The following is a 19,218-nucleotide window of genomic DNA, read 5'->3' as shown; positions in this document are numbered from 1 at the left end:
ACGGCCAGCATTTTTATGTATAGATGCACTTCTATATCAGACTGGTTGTAGAAAACAATTACCATCGGAATGTGGTTTGGCACCAGAGATTCATTAGAATCCAATAACATTGTCAGGACAGACAAAATAACTTTAGCTATGCAGTCAAAATAGCATTTGTCGGACAATCAGGATATTGAACTCACCCATCTTCTTTTTCCCTTGTGGGGATCGACTCTTAATGTTTCCTTGGGTGGGTGAATGTACAATTCCCATTACCTGCTGCAATGAGGAGGAAATGGGTGTTCTCTTCAGATTCTTGGCTATGGGTCATGCTCCCACATTATAAACAGTTGTGATTTTTTCTACTGTCAAACAATGAGGGGATATCAGGATGTGAGCAAAGTTCCTGCTCCTGATGGACTTGGTAGACTACTACGACCATAAATCCATAAGCCATAGGAGCAGAATTAGGCCATTTGGCCCATTGAGTCTACTCCACCATTCCATCATGGCTGATTTATTATTCCTCAAAACCCACATTCTCTTCTCCCCATAATCTTTGACACCATTACTAATCAAGAACGTATCAAATTCAATTTTAAGTACACCCAATGACTTGACCTTCACAGCCATCTGTGGCAATGAATTCCACAGATTCACCACCCTCTGGCTAAAGAAATTTCTCATCTCTGTTCTAAAGGGACGTGCTTGTATTCTGAGGCTGTGATAAGAATAGAATAGCAATGTCCAAGCTCAAAGTTGAAAGTACTGTAAATATATTATCAAAGTATATACGTTACTCTGTACCACCTTGGCATTCGTGTACTTGCAGGCATTTTTAGGTAAAATGAAATAAAATAGAATTTATGAAAACTGCACATAAACAGAGCGAGACTGAGAAACAGCCAATGTGCAAAGGAAGGCAAACTGTGCTAATAAAAACTAATAATGAGAACATGAGCTGTAAAGAGTGTTTGAAAGTGAGTCAGTAGGTCGCAGTATCATTTCGGAGTAGCGGAGAACAAAATTATCCGCAGCGGTTCAGGAGCCTGATGGTTGTACGGTTCCTGAACCTGGTGGGGTGGGACTTAAGAATTCTGTGCCCCTGCCCAATGGAGATATTACAGATGATTGGATTTAATTAATTTCAGCACCTGCTAGTGAAGGACATGACATCGCAATCTATAGCTAATAATCAAACTGACTCGAAATCAAATCTCTGGATTAACATCACTGGCTCAGTGGCGTTCTTCAGACATGCTATGAAATGCCATGGTTTTCAGATCCTCCATAGTGAAGATGTAACATTTTACAGAGATGCATGTAACAGATAGAGGAATTCATCTGCCTCTTTGTACTCACCTTACCTCACTCTTCTCTCGAAATCCCGCTGGAATTAAATATCTGACCTGGAATACCAAGTCTAATACGCTTTCACCAATATTCTTAAATCAAACCATTCTCATATATACAGTTCTGTGCAAAAGTCTTGTGCAAGCATCTATATGGGTCTCTATTGTGGACTGAGAGTGGGAAGGGGGCAGGGAGAAGGGAATTACATTTGGGGAAAGGGGAAGGGAGAGGGAAGCACCAGAGAGACATTCTGTAATGATCAGCAAACCTATTGTTAGGAATCACATGAGCTTGCCTGGGGTCTCAGGGCTGGGTATGTTAGCACCTGCACCACCCCCCCACCTTTCTCTGCCCACCTGTCCCACACCCCTCCTGCAATGACCCTCCCTCACCATTCCAACATCCTTTGCTCCCGCCAGATTTACGAACTCGCTCTCCGCTCCACATTGACAAATACAGTACTCTGCAAGAGTCTTAGGCACCCTAGCTTTATATTTATGTGCCTAAAACTTTTGCACAGTACTGTATATCAGTTTGTAACTCAGAAATGTACCATAGCAAAATGAGTTATGATATAACAAAGGACCACAGCATATAAATAGGAAATTTGGTCAATATAATATCTAATTTATATACTGAGTAATGTTTCTGTCAGTCCCAGGGAAAAATTATAATAGCAGCCCTGGAGATCTTAGCAGCTATGTGGCAGACTACTCAGCACCGACTCGGATTTATACAGTATGTTTCCAGTGTTTTAATGGATGACAGAAGTTGTGTGATTGCCTTTCAAGTTATAACTGATATGACCTGGAATTCAAATGGAGTGACTGAACACAAATACCCTTATGTTTACTGATAATATTTCTCTTTTTCCCTGATGAAAAACTGAACAAATTTCTGCAAATAGAGCTAGAATTAAAAGACCAATAATTATTCTCATGCAATGATACAATTTGAGACCAGTGCAAATAAAAACCTTTTTGAAAAGTACATTCAACCTCCTTTCTCGCCTACCTGGCTTCATCTATCACCTTCTAGCTATCCCCCTTCCCTTACTGCCCGCACCCCCCACCATTTTATTCTGCTGTCTTCCCCCTTCCTTCTCAGTCCTGAAGAAGGGTCTTGGCCTAAAACGTCGACTGTTTATTCCTCTCCGTAGATGCTGCCTGACCCGCCGAGTTCCTCCAGCGCTTTGTGGGTGTTGCTTTGGATTTTCAGCATCTGCGGACTTTTTCATGTTTATCGTTCCTCATTCAACCCGCTTTCTTCCAAATGTGTGAATGGTTGTGAATGATCAATTGCACAGTTATTGTGTTTTCTTTCCTCTCCTTCTTCTTTTGAGGTGTTATAGCGTTGACAAAGAGCTTTAGATGTATTACAGCCACCTTCTGAACTTGAGTATGAATCAGGATTCTACATCCTACTGTATATATTTATATTTGTATCACATTCAAAAAAAATTATTTGTATTCTTAACTCTTAATGTTTTCTTTCTCCCCAAAACTTCTTGTAATCACTCTCCATTGACAAACTTCACAGGCAGCATGACCAAACGAGTCCATAAGATGTCTTGTAGCATTAAACGACCTCTGCCCATTGCTCTGCAGGCATGGGATGTATTTATCCACAGTAGACTGGCTAGTTATTAGCCGGGGCTATTGAAGTGACTTTACAATCCAGTGCAGCGCACACAAAATGTTGGAAGGACCAGCATCTGCCGATTTTCTCTTGTTTACGATCCAGTGCATTGATTTTCTTATTGTACCAGACCGGTTAATGTGATATTTGGATCATAAAGCATATTCAGTGACAGCCCTTTCCTCATGTTGTCTGTGTTGAGCATTGGCTGCTCACAGCATAGTCTCCAGCTTTCAATGAGATCAATATCATTTCAAGGTCTTTTCGAGAATCCACACAGTAGCTTATGTAATAAGTACACTCAGTGATCATTTTATTCGGTACCTTTTATACCTAATAAACAGGCCACTGAGTGTATGTTCATGGTCTTCTGCTCCTGTAGCCCATCCACTTCGAGGTTCGATGTGCTGTGTATTCAGAGGTACACGTCTGCACACTGCTGTTGTAACCACTGCATGCTTATTTGAGTTACAGTCACTTTCTTGTCAGCTTGAACCAGTTTGGCCATTCTCCTCTGACCTCTCTCATTAACAAGACACTTTCACCCAGAGAACTGCTGCTCATGGATTCTTTTCCTTTCACACCATTCTCTGTAGACTGTTGTGCATGAAAATCCCAGGTCAGCAGTTTCTGAGATACTCAAACCACCCTGTATGGCACCAACAATCATTCCACAGTCAAAGCCACTTAGACGACACATTTCTTCCCCATTCTGACATTTAGTCTGAACGACAGCTGAACCTCTAGACCACATTTGCGTGGTTTTATGCAACGAATTGCTGCCATATGATTGGCTGATTAGATATTTGCATTAACAAGCCAGTGTACAGGTGTACCTAATTAAGTGGCTTCCGAATGCACAAACCACGTGGGGTATGGAAGGTCAGACAGAACCTGTGGACAGGGAAGCGGAACTAATATTTGAGGACAAAGGGCCCTTATCAGATTTCCAGCATATGCAGTTTTTGATTTTCACTTTGGCTTATGTTTTGCAGGCACACATCAGAATTTTCATATTGCTCTTTTCAAGTACTCTGAGTTAGCAAAATGCAGCATTTTATGAGATAGCCCATCAGGAATATTTTACTCTGAGAATGATGGATCTTACGATCGGGAATAGTTGAGACAAATGACTATTACTTATTCATGTTGAAACTAATTATACAGAAAGGTGAAAGAGTGGAAAGTTGTATTAATAGTTGGGAGAAAGGCTGAATGAAGAATAAACAGAGACTTAGATCTTTTAGACTGAATGTATAATTGTGTGATTAGCACTCTCTGTCACCCTTTGTACAGGGATTCTCCAAGAACAGAAGCATGGGTGTGCTGCCCACTATAACATATAACAGTTCAGGGATAGAAAGAGTTTGTAGTTTCGAACCGCCCATAGCAACAACATGTCTGGGTTTGTCAGGTTTCGCTCATGACTAACGCTTTAGGAAATTAACGAGACTTCCCTCCAAACAGTTCCAGAAGGTAAAAATTGTGCAATGGTTTCAGGACTAATTAGGCAATGTTGGAACTTCATTAAAATGTTAGATTCCTATGGGAGTACCCTGCTGAACATTTAAAGAGACATTGGATGTCTCTGCTCCTGGAAAATAAGGAACACATAGCTATAAGAACAAATAAGAGGGTGCAAAGTCAGAACGACTTTGTAAGTGAACATGGGGACTGTGATGCACAACTAGCCCAGGACTGGTGCTTTCAAAACAGGTAGCATGCAAACTTGTGCTCCCTACTCAGACGTAATTGCAGAAGGTGGCCAGTAGGAGGCAGAGCTGAGTGGCTACGTGCCTCATTTTTAATCACCAAGAAAAACTGCATTTCCTAAGGGAGGGAATATTGACTCAGACCTTGAGAGGCCTGATTTGGGCATTTTCATGCCTTACAAGGTGCAGATTGGAAGTCTGTGTGGGGGGCCACTCGTAATGTGTGGTTAAGTGCCTTGTTCAAGGACACAAACATGCCGCCACAGCTGAAGCTCAAACTAGTGACCTTCAGATCACTAGACGAATGCCTTAACCACTTGGCCACATTTCTTATACTTTGGCTGTTACAGTGGCTGAAATTCACTTTGGTGGCCATTCTGATTTGAGGGACTTTGACCTGGGCACAACACCAAGGGGAGGAACTCTTTATATAGGATTTTCTGCTGTTTTATTGGAGATCTTGTTAGGAAACTGTTCCATGAACATGGGAAGATGAGGCTAAATTAACAAAGTCTGTAGGTAGAAGTGTTTGATAGTCATGAAGATTAGTGCCAGTAGATCTGGAGATGTGAATACAATGCCATAAAATTTCCATTGACCTCACTCAGGTTGTAAAATTCATTGAATGCTTTTTCAGATGCCATATATGACCATTTCATCACCATCCTCAGATATTGCCTAAATTTCAACATCCCCAGCATCCAATTATCAGCAGTCCCTTTTCATGCCTCAATCCCCAGAGTTCAAATTTCGAAGTTCAAAGTAAATTTATTATAGAATAACATATATGTCACCACATACAACCTCGAGTTTCATTCTCTTGTGGGCAATCACAGTAAATACAAGAAACACAGTAGAATCAATGAAAGACTGCACAACAGGAGGGATGGCAACTAATCTGCAAACACAAAAAGAAAGAGAAAAAAGAAAATAATGATAATAACAATTAATAAATAAGCAATAAATATCAAGAGCATGAGATGGAGTCCAAGAAGGTGAGTCCATAGCCTGTGAGAACAGTTCAGTGATGAGGTGAGTGAAATCGAGTGAAGTTATCCTCTCTGGGTCAAGAGCCTGATGGCTGAGGGGAAACAACTCTTCCTGTACCTGGTGGTGTGGGTCCTAATGCTTCTGTACCTTCTTTCTGGTGGCAGCAGTGAGAAGAGAGCATGGTCTGGATGGTGGGGGACCTTAATGAAGGATGCTGCTTTCCTGTGACAATGTTTCATGTAGATGTGCTGAATGGTGGGGAGGCCTTTACCCGTGAAGGACTGGGCTGCCTATTACTTTTTGTAGGCTTTCCATACAAGGACATTGGTGTTTCCATACCAGACTGTGGTGCAACCAGTCAAAATACTCTTCATCGCACATCAATAGTAGTTTCTCAAAATTTTAGATGACACACCAAATCTTTGCAAACTTCTAAGAAAGTAGATACGCTGCCGTGCTTTCTTTGCAATGGCACTTCGTGCTGGACCCAAGGGCAATCCTCTGAAATGATAACACAGAAGAATTTATAATGTTGTTGATCCTCTCCACCTCTGATATCCCGATGAAGACTGGCTCATGGACCTCTGATTTCCTCCTCCAGAAGTCAGTAATCATCTCCCTGGTCTTTCTGGCATTGCTGTGGCACCACAGTATTCTAGGTTTTCCCTCACTCAAAGCACAATAGCTTACTGTTATTGGTTAATTGACCATATTGGTCAGCCATCTTGGGTGAACAAGTCATCTGATTAACTCACTGTCTGTTTTTGTTGTGTTCATTTTTATAAGCAAATACCAAGAAATATACAAATAAATAACTGAGATTTCTTCTTTACTACATTACCTATGTGCAGTAATAGTACTCAAGAGTAAAATGGCATTAATATTTGGTATTGCTACACTTCTTTGGTGACTGTATATCAACAATGCCTCATTGTCTGTGGTGTGTTTTGGGGTGAACTGAAGTTATGAAAGTTGCTTTATAAATGTACAACTGTCTTTTACTTATTTATACTACGTGGCATTATTATGTCAGGAGATGTATTCAAATAATGTATTTGAAGTGCATTGAAGATGAAAACTGGATGAATACCACATTTCAGTGATTTCATCGTCATTATGTGTCATGTCATTTGACGTGGGCAATCATGGTCCCATTGCTCTTGGCAAATTTTTCTGCAGAAGTGGTTTGACATCGCCTTCTTCTGGGCAGTGTCTTTACGAGATGGGTGACCCCAGCCATTACCAATGCTCTTCAGCGATTGTCTGTCTGATGTCAGTGGTTGCATAACCAGGACTTGTGATATGCACCAGCTGATCATACAACCATTCACCACTGGCTCCCATGGCTTCACATGATCCTGATCGTGGGGCTAAACAGATACTACACCTTGCTGAAGGATGACCTGCAAGCTAGCGGAGGGAAGCAGCGCCTTACACCTCCTTTTGTAGAGACGTATCTCCACCCCGCCACCCGGTGGTAACAACTGACAAAAGAATGCAGAGAAAAAATGACCATAGGAAGTGAGGTTTGCGGACAAGAAGTCTGCATTCTTTGCAGAAGATTGTTGATAATTATACAAAATTTTCAGCAATGAATATTAATGGCTTATCATGTTGTAACTTTTTTCACAGACCCACCAAACTCTTCAAAGGCTTCTGTAGTGTAAATAGAAAGTTAAAATTAATGTGTTTTCCTCTTCACTGAGGCCAGTTTTGGGCTGATCTTCGCTATGGTACAAGCAGGTGCCAGGTTCTCCAATCTGCGCATTCAGGCAGCTAGTTGAAAGAACAGAACCGTTTCATGGGAAAAAAATAATAGACAAGTGCTTTGATTGTAGATCTTCGTGGCCAAGATCACCAGATCCTTGCTGAGTTTGATTCTGCATGAGATCCAGATGTTGATTGTTGGTGGTAGCTACTTCCAGATGTGAATCGCTCTATAAGTGCAATATCCCCCATGATTCTTGCCTACTCTTAACTGATTACTCGTAATATTGCTGCAATTTATAATGTCTTCATCCATCCACTATTAGTGTAATAATGACAGGAAAAGCCCTCACCACCATTGAGCAAAGCAGCATCGATCATCAAGGACCCCACAACATCCAGGCCATGCTCTCTTCTCACTGTTGCCATTGGGAAGGACTTACAGGAGCCCGAGATCCCACACCACTTGGTTCAGGAACAGTTATTACCCTTAAACATCAGGCTCCTGAACCAGCCTGGACAACCTCACTCACATCAACACTGAACTGATTCCACAAACTATAGGCTCACTTTCAAGGATTCTAGACTTCATGTTTTCACTATTATTTATTTATTTATGGGATTTGCACAGCTTGTCTTTTGCACATTGGTTGTTTGAAAGTCTTTATGTATAGTTTCTCATTGATTCTATTATATTTCTTTGCTCTACTGTGAATGCCTGCAAGAAAGCGAAACTCTAAGTAATATATGATGACATATACTGTAGTTTGATAATAAGTTTAGTTTGTGTGGAAAATTCTGTATAACCTAAAAGAGAGGGTTCAACTGCTTAAAATATCCCAGCTCTGGAATCAGATCTCCTTCAATCAGTCAGTATATATTTAAGTATTGTCCTACTAACCTCATGGGTGACTTGGTTTGTGTAGTGGTTAGCACAGCACTTTACAGTACAGGCAACTGGGGTTCAATCCTCACTGTTGCCTGTAAGGAGTTTGTACGTTCTCCCTGTGACTGCCGGTGTTTCCTCCCACAGTCCCAAGAAGTATCGATTGGTGGGTTAATTGTTTGTTGTAAATAGTCCTGTGACTGGGCTGGAATTCAACAGGGGGATTGTGGGTGGCATGGCTCAATGGGACCAGAATGGCCTATTCTCCACTGTTTCCCAATAAATAAATGAAATAAACTTAAATAAGTGAAAATAACTTGATGTTAAAATATGTCAAAAATTTTAAGCTGTCAATATCAAAATGCTGATACAGTTACAAAACTGATAGGCTGACTCCAAGATTTTCAACTCGGGGCCTTAGTTTCGCCTCCCTGTATTGGTTAATAATAAGGTGGGGATGTGTGGCCACCTGTATTGAAGCTACTTTCTATCATGTCATTCAACAGGGGTATAAGGAACTATTGACTGATTCCATGTGGCTGTTTATATTCGGCTTGCACACCAGGAATTTGGGTGCACACTCCCTCCAGCTTTCTGCTCACTGCAAAAGAAAAGAATAACAGATCACACGATTAATAAAATGCCACTCTGCATTGTTTAGTGCATGAGTGTGCATAATGTCTGAATGGATACTCTGCAACAATCATTAGTGCCTTTCTATAGACCAACATACAAAGCCATTTCACAGAGGTGGAAGTGGATAAGAATGCCAAAATGAAGGCAGATGGAGATGGAAAGATGCGGAGGGTGTTTAGGAAATGAAGTCCAAAGCTTAGGATATTGTTAGATGAAAGAATGATTAGCGCGAGCAGATGAAGAGGTGAGCACAAGTTATCTGTAGATAGAAAACAGTGTTTAGGTGGGCAGATAGTGGATGAGAGGTTAAAAAGAAGACACCAAGGAAATTACAACATAAGATAATTCAAAATATTAGAAGACTGGAAGTTAATACAGGGGAGAGGTGAATGAAGAAGAAATTGCTTTGTTTATGTAGAATAGAGCAAAGATAAACAAGGGAGCATTGCAATTGCTGAGTTTGAGGGGAACAAAAGCAAATGGATCAGGGGTTCCCAACCTACTGTGTGCAGACCCCTCAGTTAGTGTTCGGGGTCCATGGCATTAAGAAAATTGGAACCCCCGGCATAGATGAAGGTTCTAGCAGCAGAGGAATTGAGGTGCTTGGAGTGGTTTCATAAATGGAAATAGATTGTCATTGGTGAAGATATCCTTGCTGGAGGTTACATGAGCCTCAAAGATTCAAACTATATAGTGGAGACCAACAGAATAAAGTTGATGATGGTAATCGGGGGAATAGATTTAGGATGGAGATGAGGAGGAACTGCTTTTCCCAAAGGGTGGTGAATCTGTGGAATTCTCTGTCCAATGAAGCAGTGGAGGCTACCTCAGTAAGTATATTTAAGACAAGTTGATAAATTAAGGGTTATGGGGAAAAGTCAGGTAGGTGGAGATGAGTCCATGGCCAGATCAGCCATGATCTTATTGAATGGTGGAACAGGCTCGATGGGCCGGATGGCCTACTCCTGTTCCTATTTCTTATGTTCTTATATTCTAGAAACATATAAACATAGAAAAACTACAGCACAATACAGGCCCTCCAGGAGTCTCTTAAAAGACCCTATTGTATCGGCCTCCACCACAGTCGCCAGCAGCCCATTCCAAGCACTCATCACTCTCGACGTAAAAAATTTACCCCTAAGATCTCCTATATACTTACTTCCAAGCACGTTAAAACCGTACCCTTTCATGTTAGCCATTTCAGCCCTGGGAAAAAGCCTCTGACTATCCACGTGATCGATGCCTCAATTCTGATACCCAGGTTTTCTCTGTTTTGCATATAAACTTGGACTATAGACCTTTTCTTTCTTAGTCTTAAAGTTTTTTATATTATGTGTTTTTTGCCCAATTTTTCTCAGTTTTTTGCGTGTGAAGGTAGGGGATATGGGAGCTGATGTGCCTGTTCCATTTTTGTTCGTTTTTTTGTGCGGGATTTGAGGGTCGATGATCGTACTGCCGTTATTTTTCTTTCTTGGTTTTGTGGTGATCTGGAGAAGAAGAATTTCAGAGTTGTACACTTTGATAATAAATGAACCTTTGAACCTTTGTGGCAGAGATTGAAAACAATAGTTTTCAGTCTTTTCCCCATGTATCTGAAGGAGGTTCTGGATCATTGAAGGCTGGGAGACATGGAGTGATTGTGTAGGAAAGGGCAAGTGGAGAGCCCATATTTCCTGTAGAGTTGAGGGAGGAGAAACAGAGGGCATTTTGAGCCAGCAGTAGGTGAAAACATCCAGGAAGGCTGTCCACCCATATAACCTTGGAGTGTTGTAAATTATGCAAGATGCCAGTTAGTAAATCAAAGTTAACTGTCTCCATTTCAGGATAGATTGAAATTGGTAGCAGGGGCTACAGGACTGGATCAGCAAAGGGCTGCCATCATTATTTTCAGAGTGGCACTGTCCTGCTCCCACTTGCTGATGTGTGGTTAAGTAAATATCAATGATAGATGGCTGGTGGTCTGCTAATCCAACTGGTAAACAGTAGCTTCTAAAATGCATGGAAGGTAATGACATTGCCTTTAGGATCAGTGTTGGGAGTAACCAAGTATTATCTTTGTCTCGAGCAATGTACGGGCTCAAAGTTTCAACCCATATTGCTGTCCTTGTTTCTCTAAGCTTGATAGGGACCATTTACTTATGACCATTACACAAACATGGAACCTTTTGCATTCATTTTACCCTTGAGCTCCATCATGATGGTGTGACCAGCTTTAGCAGACCTGAACTTATTCTCTGGTAATGTTCCATTTTGAGTTATTGAAATAATATGGCCTAACGTTAGAAGCATAGCATCCTGGAGAATGGAAGAAGACTCTTTGGCCCATTGTGTCTGAGGTGATCATCAAGCACCTGTTTACACTAATTCTAGCAGCCAACAATATCAAGGACCATAAAGATCATAGTCCCATCCTGGTCATTCTCCCTTTACCACTCTCACATTGGGCCAAAGATAAGAAATCTTTACGCACATACTGCTAGACTCAAGATAACTTCAATCATGTTATTATCAAGCTCACAAAATCCAAAGCAAATTCATTATCAAAGTATATATATGTCACCATATACAACCCTGAGATAATTTTCTTGGAGGTATTCTCAATAAATCTATAGAATAATAACCATAACAGAATCATGGAAAGACCACACCAACCTGAGTGTTCAATCAGAGTGCAGTAGATAACAAACAGTTTAAATTAAAAAAAAGAAGGAAATGGTATTTATAAACAAATAAGCAATAAATGTAGAGAACATGAGATGAAGTCTCCTTGAAGGTGAGTCCATAGGTTGTGGGAACATTTCAATGATGGAACAAGTGAAGTTGAGTGAAATTAGCTACCTTGGTTCAAGAACAAATCTAATGGCGTGAGTTCCTGAATCTAATGGCGTGAGTCCTGAGGCTCCTGTACCTTCATCCTGATGGCAGCAGCAAGAAGAGAGCATGGCCTGGGTGGTGGGGACCCTAGATGATGGACGTTGCTTTCCTGCAACAACGCTTTGTGCAGATGTGTTCAATGGTGGGGTGGGGGGGTCTTTAGCCATGACGGACTCAGCTGTATCCAGTACTTCTTGTAGGATTTTCCATTCAAGGGAACGGATTTTTAATTTGCTAAAGGTGAATTATTGACCTTCAAAGGACCTAGTAGTGGTCTGTGCACTCTACTTGTTTACCTGTGCTGCCCTTTATCTGTAGATACTACACTATGTTTTGTATTCTGTTATTTTGTTTGTTACCTCAATGCATTTATCTGCCTGGACAATACGCAAGCAAACTTTTTCACTCTATTGCTGTACACATGACAATAATGAATTAAAAAGCAATACACAAAATGCTGGAGGAACTCAGCAAGTCAGGCAGCATCAATAGAGGGGAATAAACAGTCAATGTACCGGTCCGAGACCATTCATCAAGACATTTAAAAATAAATACATTTTCTCTTCATTCCCATCAACTCTCTTGTGTACTAGGGATAATTCTTAGTCACCATGTCCTTCGAACGAGGGAGAATACTGGAGCCCCAGGGGAAACCCATGGGGTTACAGCGAGAACTTGCAATTGCCATACAGACAGCTCTGGTGGACAACTGTTTCCCTGGAACAGTGAGGCATCACCTCTACTAGCTACTGCTGCAGCAAATTCACCTGCATCATTATAATTGTCAAAATGGATGACAAGGAAGTGGCTTAAAACATTCAAAAAGTTGGCTCAGTTTTCAAACTTCTCTACTTTTCTGGGAGATGAACTTGCACAGTTAACCCACTTAATTAAAGACAACTTTTGTTCTGATTTACCTGAACGCATCAAGATACTTTTTCTGACAGAAACTATTCTATACCATCAGAAGAAATTGCTTAAAATTTATTTCATCCTGTGAATTAAAAATATTTCTACATATTACCATTTACTGTTTCGAATTTTGAAATATCCTGAAATTCACATGGCATTTATTCCAGTAATTCACAAATAAACTTGAAGGGTATTCAGTCAATAACATCTCTAGATGCCACTTAAATCATGACACAAATATGTTCATTTTCTTGCTGTTGCGATTATTACAGAGGAGATGCGGCCTGGTTCTCTGATTCTCCGGAGATGAGAGACTACAGATGCTGGAACTAGGAGACACATGCAACCTACTGGAGGAACTCAGTGGATTGAGCAGTGACTGCTAAGGGAAAGAATGGTTGTTTTTTTCGGGTTGTGATCTTGCATCAGGACGTCCGGACCAGATGCTGCTCAACCCAGTGAGGTCCTCCAGTAGGTAGTTTGCTTCTCTAATCCTGTGTGTGAGGGAATGTGTGCAAATGCACAGGCAGGTTGGAACAATCTGCAACTCACTAATACCTGAGATTTGCCTCCAAGGGGACTACAACCTTGTCATGGATTGGAGGCTTGCGCGCCTCAGTGACCTGGAGAGCTAAACAAAATAGGTCAAAGGGCTAGGCCTGGTCCACTGGTCCTCCAGGTTCAGGGGTTCAACTCAGGGCCAAAAATCCTGACACGTAAAACAAAACTGTTATGGAAATAGCAATAAAGGATCTTTCTACATCTGAGCGCGACGGTATTCCTGAGTCTCCACCCAGGACAGTATTCCTGAGTCTCCACCCAGGACTTGCATGACCAACGGTAGTGAAAACCACGAGAAAGGTACTGACATGAATTTTGAAGCCCTGAACACCGCCAGAGATGGGGGACTTTCATTGGTACCCTCAACACTAGTGGTATAACCGGCAGTCAAGAAGACCTGAGAGTTGCATGCATGTGAAAGCCACATTTGCAGGGTTACGTATTCTCTCTGGGGAGGCAAAAGTGTTATCTTCTGATTCAATAACCACGTGCCTTACTGCTTTGATTGATAGCTCATGTGAGACTTGCTGGTGCTCTTGGATTACTGAGAAAGAAATGTACCTTTTTCTATCCCTGTATGAAAATCCCCAAAATGTCACTTTTGCACTCATTTCTCATATTTATATGTATATAGAATTGTCAATTTTAAATGCATATTTACTAACACTCAGCAGATCTACAGCAAAAAAAAAGCTGACATCTGAATCTCAGTAGTACCATTTAAAATAGGGCAAATTACAATAGAACTCAGATTCTTGATTGTTAATATGACTCCTGTTTGGTTCCAAGCTGGCAATTCAGCATAGTACTTGAGAACAAGTCTCAGCAGTGACCTTTCACACACTGCACAAAACTAAAAAATTTGACTGTCCTCTCAGCTAGACAACACTTCCATAGCAACTACATTTCAATAATACTTTGTAACACTTTTTGAATATTCTGAAGAAGATGTATAAAAGGTATTGTTTAAAAGAAACTTGTATTGTTTTTATTTCATTGTCTACCCAAGTATATCCAGAATATTTCTTGATGTTGCTAAATAGAACTTCAAGTGAACAGGCAAGGAGCATTGAGGTATATACCTTTAGGAGAAAACAAGGCAAATGTGGAAGCTAGTTTGAATAGCTGAAGATTACCTGTGTTCGATATGTCTTGGCAATGATTCATTAAAAATGCTCCAAAAATTGAAGTTCCTTTTTGGCATCTTGTTCCATTCTCATAGAATTGGGACGACACAATGCTTTACAGTACCAGCAATCCGGGTTTATTTCCCGCCACTGGCTGTAAGGAATTTGTATGTTCTCCCCGTAAGCACATGGGTTTCTTTTGGGTGCTCCAGTTTCCTCCCACAGTCCAAAGGCATACTGGTTGATAGGTTAATTGGTTGTTGTAAATTGTTCCGTGATCAGGCTAGGGTTAAATTGGGGGATTGCTGGCAGGCGCGGCTTGAAGCAAATTACATCAGACAGTGAGTTAATTCTTTCAGCATTGGGAAATGGATTTAAGCTAAGCTATTTTCTCCAATATAAACAGACAATGCTTGGGATCACTCAGCAAACCAGGCAGCATTCCACTAAAGAGAAACAGAGTTAACATCTCAGAACTTTAGAAGATAGAACATATTTCTGATTGCAAGTCTGGGACTTTTATTTCAATTTAGAGGCATGTGCTATCATGAGAGGCTGGACAAACTTGGGTTGTTTTCTCTGGAGCGCTGGAGAGTGAGGGGAGATTTGATAGAGGTCCATACGATCATGAGAGGCATAGAGAGAGTAGACAGGGAGTACCTTTCTCACAGAGGGCATCCATTGAAGGTGAGGGGGGTAGGTTCAAAGGGGATGTGAGGGGTAAGTTTTTACTCCGAGGTGGACGCCTGAAATGCTCTGCCTGGTATGGGGGTAGAGGCAAATACATTAGAACCTTTTAAAAGACCTTTAGATAGACACGTGAATATGAGGAAGATGGAGGGATATGGATATTGTCTAGGCAGGAGGGAATCTTATTTGTTTTTTCACTTACTTTTTAACTAGTTCGGCAGAACATTGTGTGCCAAAGGTCCTGTTCCTGTGCTGAACTGCTCCATGATCTATGTCCTATGTTCCATGTTCCATCTTCTATGTATCTAGCATCTGCTGTATTACCTTTATTTTCTCTTAACTTTAACTCTGGCTATGAGATTTCCAAAATGAATTCAAGAGCTTAATTGACTTCCTTTGGTACATTCAATTGAAATTCAATCCTGAAGTACTTCTGAAGTTCTAATGAGGAAATGTTTGACAATTTTTGCCGGTAGTTGTTTTAACATTTATAAGTATGAACACTGCATCATTATGATGGCTTATTGTTGAACTAAAGAAGGAAAGTTTTCTGTTTGATCTGTCATTTATTGAAATTTATTCTGTTACTTATTCCGGTGAAAGAGAACGGATGCCCACTTTTACTGAGAAACCATAATGCCCAGAATGACAAATGAAAGGTTTCTTTGTTGAATATAAAAGTGCACAATCTGCTCCCCAGGTCTTGGTCCCTGAAGTCCTTTGGCCGAAAAGGGAAAGCGTTTCCTTGCATTTTGTTGCGGGAATATTGGAGTTAGAAATGGGGCACACACAAGAGTAGTACAATACAGACAGATACAGCACCCTTTCACTTCTCTCGGAAAATCAGACTGAGAATCTGTAAAGACCTATTAATTATTTTAAACTTTTTTTTCTCTGAAGTACATCATCTTGTAAAACCCATAGTTAAATCAATTTTATGAGATTTTGACCTTCCCCAAACTTACACACAGATGTTAAATGACTTAACAATGTCTGTAGCCAACCTGAATTCAGTGGAGCTGATCATGTTTACTTATTGGATAATATCAATCACTTTAAAAATGAAAATCAAAGTGTATTTTTTTCAACAGACTTAGAATTGTCCTGTCCTACAACATAACGTATACTTTTGTTAGGAATGTGTCACTTTGAAACCATCTTATTTCTGCAATGTCTATTCTAATTCATTACAATATAAAGCAGTACACTGGTGTTAGCACTGGGTGGAACACAAAAATGCAACCTATATCCCTTTTGCGTAGCAAATTCATATTTTGTTTTGAAAAAGTAGATTGCTAAATGAGACTGTCCATAGAAGGTTTAGAAAGCCAATGCTTTGGAGTGACGTAGAAAACACTATGGTTAAAATGTCGCCTGTGGTATGATAAGCTTTCAAACCATATTTCAAAAATAGAAAAATAAACAAGCAATACTAAGACTAATCAGATCATCATTACTGGAGCCATTAGGGACATTAAAGTAGGTACTTACCAGTACTTATGCTCAGATAACACTATTCTGTATGGGCAATGATATTTTACAACAGAGCTCTGGTGTTCTGTTAATCATTCTTTTATTCCTTGCCATTTTGATCAGATAACAATTAATTCACAAACATTCCTATTTTGTTTTAAGTGAACCTTTAAAAGGGTCAAATCAGATTGCTCACTGATGTAATTCTGGTGTGAATTACAAGCTGAACTCTGCTCTAGCACCCAGTTCTATATTTGTCCCCCAGATCAATGTCTTTGGCTATGTCCACACTAGACCAGATAATTTTGAAAACGTCAGTTTCACGTAAAAACGATAGGCGTCCGCCCCAGGTGTTTTTGAAAATACCTCCGTCCACATTAAAATGGGTATTTGGGCGAATCTCCTCCTACTGGGCATGTGCAGGTCAAATCTACAGAAAACAAGTGAAGAGGAAGCGGTATAGTTGGAGCGCATTTGTCCAGTTAGAAAAACTTAAAAGGAAATTGCCAAACGACAGACAGCTGTTGGCTCTCGTGCAGGAGGACTTAAAACTAAAAAAACAAATACTGGAGCGTATGGAGGCAACCGACAGGGAGTTCGCGGACAGTATGACCCGGCTGACGACGAACATTGAAAGACTGACGAACTCTGTTGCAGAGGGATTTGCAATGATGAGGAATATGATGGCTCTCCCCCAGTACTTTTCACCACCACACTACCAGCCTCACAGCCACTACAATAGCTACACATATGGACACACAGACCCCCGGGTGGCCCCACCAACATCTTCCCCACTCCCACAGAGGGGTCACCCTGGAAACATTTCCTACAGCCATAGCTTCTTCACCGATGAAAGGGACAACAGGTTTTTTAAAACTTCCGGTTACCCCGTACACACTAAAATGCCCGACCAGCGTTTTCAGATTTAAACACTCTGGAGAGTGTTTTAGAAAAGCTCTGTTTTTGGGGGAGGAAAACAGTGTCGCAGTATGGACGGAGGGTCGAAACAAAGAGAAAAAGCTTTGGTTACGGATTTATCTGGTCTAGTGTGGACGTAGCCTTTGTCAAGGAACGAAATGCTTATCATAATGCGAAGACTTCAAAGGAATCATTTGGATCGTTTAGAATCCCAGCTGCACTAAATATATTGTTAGAGGCAGAAGTCAATCCACAATTTTATGCCACCTTCCTGCTGTCCATTTTACTGATCTCATCCGAGCTGACTATTGAGAAGTGATATCAATGAGTGTACAGAATTCCCCTCGTGGGTAAAAACATGTCTGAAACTGGGACAATTAAGACTGTGGCATCTTAAGTCGAAGGGCAATTAAATAGCAGTTCTTTTTATACTCACCACTGTATTTTTTGCCAAGAATAACCATGGTTATGGAATGGAAGACAATGATTGTCCATGTTATATGACACGACACATAATGATAATGATGACCACCATAATTACCAAAAGACCTTATTTTGGTTTTATGCAATGTGCTCCGATTATTTGGTTTTCATTAGAAATTCTGGTGAATTTGTTTACAGGATGAGGCCAGTGATGGTTCTGCACAATGATAGCGTTAACTTCCAATTGCATTCCATCAGCAATGAGGACGAAGCCTGGAAAAGCTACCTGGAAAACCCGTTAACGGCAGCCACAAAAGCCATGATGAGCATTAATGGTGACGATGAAAGTGTGGCTGCTTTAAGTCTCCTCTATGACTATTATAAGGTATTTGTTGTGAATGAAAGGCATGCTGTCAAAGGGACATACTAATGCAGTATAAAACAAGTGTTAAGAACAAAATCTCATTCCAAGCTTCCCTCTGCTCTCTGTATCTGCTCGATTTCAACATGACATCAGAATAACTGCTGTGAGAGTTTCTTCCAAATTTTGATCCCCTCCCCTTTTCTGCGATTCTATACTTCTCCGTTTCTTTACTGCCTCATCACTCTTCTTTACTGGGTGGGTAGAGTTGTCCAAACTTGTTTTAGCGATGGCATGAAATTATTCCTGGATTTTTGGCGAGAAGTACATATTCCTCACTTCACTCGGACTTTCTGAAAGTTAAAATCAGTCTAATTTGACATTTATTTTTAAAGATTGTTTTTGATATTTTAAAAGTCTTAAGCAATAAAAATTTAATAGGTAATATGAATATTTAATCACCAAATTTACTGCATGTGTACATAATCTAAAGAATATTTTTGAGTTAGATTTACTAACATCAGATTAATACTATTTCCTGCAAATTTAACCACATAATATTTCTGCACGTAATAATCTAAATGGGAAGTGAAATTTCCCTTTTATTGCTGTACTTCACAAACAAACTCAGTGCTCACCTTAGTAAAGTAGCACTGAGTGTATGTTCATGGTCTTCTGCTGCTGTAGCCCATCCACTTCAAGGTTCAACATGTTGTGCATTCAGAGATGCTCTTCTGCTCGCTAATGTTGTACTGTGTGGTTACTTGTCACCTTACTTTCAGCTTTACCCAGTCTGACCATTCTTCTTTGAACTCTCTCATTAACATGCTATTTTCACCCTCAGAACTGCCGTTTGTTTCTCGTGCCATTCCCTGCAAACTTTCGAGCGGGGTCCCCAAACTGGGGTCCACAGGCTCCTCAGTTAATGGTATTAGTCCACTGGTCCAAGGCATAAAAAAGGTTGGGAACCCCTGC

General features: G+C 40.6%; 1 protein-coding gene across 1 annotated transcript in view; it reads left to right on the top strand.

Moving 5' to 3' along the window:
* The first annotated feature begins 18,186 nt into the window (after window positions 1-18,186).
* grhl3 (grainyhead-like transcription factor 3) overlaps window positions 18,187-19,218 on the top strand; it is a 52,608-nt gene continuing 51,576 nt past the window's right edge. The window contains exon 1 of the mRNA XM_072247238.1: window positions 18,187-18,267. Coding sequence (XP_072103339.1) covers window positions 18,202-18,267 — 66 coding nt within the window. The 5' untranslated portion in view covers window positions 18,187-18,201. The remainder of the gene's footprint in view (window positions 18,268-19,218) is intronic.

The sequence above is a fragment of the Mobula birostris genome, chromosome 30, assembly GCF_030028105.1.
Source record: "Mobula birostris isolate sMobBir1 chromosome 30, sMobBir1.hap1, whole genome shotgun sequence".
In the NCBI taxonomy this organism is placed as follows: Eukaryota; Metazoa; Chordata; class Chondrichthyes; order Myliobatiformes; family Myliobatidae; genus Mobula; species Mobula birostris.
The sequence above is the reverse complement of the archived record's forward strand: the minus strand, read 5'-3'. Positions and strand labels throughout refer to the sequence as shown.